This window comes from Tarenaya hassleriana, unplaced genomic scaffold, assembly GCF_000463585.1.
Source record: "Tarenaya hassleriana unplaced genomic scaffold, ASM46358v1 Cleome141, whole genome shotgun sequence".
NCBI classification, from domain to species: Eukaryota; Viridiplantae; Streptophyta; class Magnoliopsida; order Brassicales; family Cleomaceae; genus Tarenaya; species Tarenaya hassleriana.
This window is the reverse complement of record NW_010964708.1, coordinates 151,031-153,553: the sequence shown is the minus strand read 5'-3', so window position 1 is coordinate 153,553 and position 2,523 is coordinate 151,031. Positions and strand designations below refer to the sequence as shown.

The following is a 2,523-nucleotide window of genomic DNA, read 5'->3' as shown; positions in this document are numbered from 1 at the left end:
GTCTTGGATCGATGTGGCATGTGGAGGTGACATTTATGACATCCCTTTCTAAGAGCTAGAGCGACAATTGCAAAACTGGCCAAAGGACACAGCCATACATCCAACGAGTTCAGTAGGAGAAACTCAGTGAAAGGTGATGTGGGAGAAAACGCAGCTCTTAAGGCGGTGCTATCCGACCTTGCCGGGATAAAGATTCAACTCGCCAATGCCAAGCAAGTAGCTGATGTGGAAGACCACAATTTAGCGCAAGTTCAACCGGGAATGTACATGGTTGACCAAGAGGCGGAAGAAGCTAACTATATCGGTCCTAATCAATACACTCATCCGTTCAACCTATACAACCCCGGATTGAGGAATCATCCCAACTTCTCATACAAGAACACGACGAATGCGCTAAATCCTCAACCCGCTTTTCAACGGAACAATCAAATTCAAAGACCCCCGGACTTTCAACCGAAATATCAACAACAAGGTCAAGGAAATCAAGGCTACCAAGGCAATTTTAACTACAAAGCACAACAAGCACAACCCAAAGAGCAAGACTCCGAGATAAAGGACATGCTTATGCAAATCCTCCAATGTCAAAAATTGCAAGGTGCAACTATCGGAAATATTGAGAATGAATAAGTTGTGTTCAAGAAACAATTGGAAGGAGTACAAGTTCACTTGAAGATCTTGGACAATCAAGTGGCTCAACCTGCATCCTCCTCATCGTCAAGACAACAAGGTATGCTCTCCGGAAAAAACGAGATGAATCCTCGAGAACACATTAATGCAGTGGAGGAGTGGGAAACACCTTCCTGAAATCACCCCTCCTATGGTTGAGAGGGGACCAACTCCAAGGCTAACAAGAGAGGAGAAAGGCAAAGCGATAGATGAGAGCATTCCTAAGGTGGTCGATCAAGATAAAGAACCCGTCTACATTCCACCGCCACCTAAGATACCTCCAATCCCTTTTCCTTCTCATCTAAGGAAATTTAATGAGGAAAGTCAGTTTGGGAAGTTTGCGGAGATGTTGAAAAAGATGGAGATTACGATACCCTTTCATGAGGTAATTCTTCAAATGCCCTCATATGCGAAGTTTCTAAAAGACATCTTGATGAGAAAAAGGGTTGTAGAAAAAGAAACAGTAGCCCTTAGTACCGAGATCAGTGCTGCAATCATGAAGCATGAACTTCCCCCGAAAATGGCTGATCCGAGAAGTTTCTCTATCCCTTGTAAGCTACGAAACATCGACATCGATCGAGCCTTGTGTGATCTTGGAGCGAGTGTAAGTTTAATGCCCTTGTCAATCTACAAGAAATTGAACATCGGTGAGCTAAAACCGACAAGGATGGCATTACAATTAGCGGATAGATCGATCAAGTACCCGGCGGGAATATTAGAAGATGTACCTTTGAAGATTGGTGAGGTCTATGTACCGGTCGATTTTGTGGTGCTAGACATGGATGAAGACTCCAAAGTTCCAATCATTTTAGGACGACCATTTTTGAGTACAGCGGATGCCATAGTGCACGTTCGGGCTGGGAGATTAACTATGAAGATCGGAGATGAAATAGTTGAATTCTCACTTGACCAGAATTTGAAGCAGCCCTCGATCAATGCTACGGTGTGTTATGCGGATATACTTGAAGCAACGGTCGTAGAAGCAAGTTTATACAGTAATTGGAAAGAGATCGAAGAGATAAGATGGGCATTGGACGGTCAAGAGACCGAAAAAGACGCTTCTGAAGTATTTCGGGTGATCCGCCTAGATTTCTAGGTGACCCGCCCGAAATCAGCTAGTTTCGGAGTGATGCAGAGGCAAACGAACGACCGCCCGACATTTTAGGCGGCCCGCTCGAAATCTCTTAGCAAATTCGATGAAATTTCTGGAGGAACAAGCGACCGCTCGAAATTTCGGATTCTCGAGCGGTCACTCGTTTCAGCCGGAATTGTATCGAAATTGCACAGAGATTTCGAGCGCGCCGCTCGAAATTTCGAGCGGTCGCTTGTTCCTCCAGAAATTTCATCGAATTTGCTAAGAGATTTCGAGCGGGCCGCCTAAAATGTCGGGCGGTCGTTCGTTTGCCTCTGCATCACTCCGAAACTAGCTGATTTCGGGCGGGTCACCTAGAAATCTAGGCGGATCACCCGAAATACTTCAGAAGCGTCTTTTTCGGTCTCTTGACCGTCCAATGCCCATCTTATCTCTTCGATCTCTTTCCAATTACTGTATAAACTTGCTTCTACGACCGTTGCTTCAAGTATATCCGCATAACACACCGTAGCATTGATCGAGGGCTGCTTCAAATTCTGGTCAAGTGAGAATTCAACTATTTCATCTCCGATCTTCATAGTTAATCTCCCAGCCCGAACGTGCACTACGGCATCCGCTGTACTAAAAAATGGTCGGCCTAAAATGCTTGGCAGAAGCATCAGACTGACGACAATGAGATCTCCTGTCTCATGCTGGGAAGCATGGCCCCGAATCTGCAGAGGCAGTTTGAGGGGAAGAGCGAAGTGTCTCGGTATGCGTGCGAG

The 2,523-nt window shown here is 45.6% G+C and overlaps 1 protein-coding gene across 1 annotated transcript; it reads left to right on the top strand.

Annotated features, from left to right (window-relative positions):
- Positions 1–1,333: 1,333 nt before the first annotated feature.
- Positions 1,334–1,762, top strand: LOC104808411. Its single transcript, XM_010534087.1, has one exon. The coding sequence runs from the start codon at positions 1,334–1,336 to the stop codon at positions 1,760–1,762; it is 429 nt and encodes a 142-aa protein (XP_010532389.1).
- Positions 1,763–2,523: the final 761 nt, after the last annotated feature.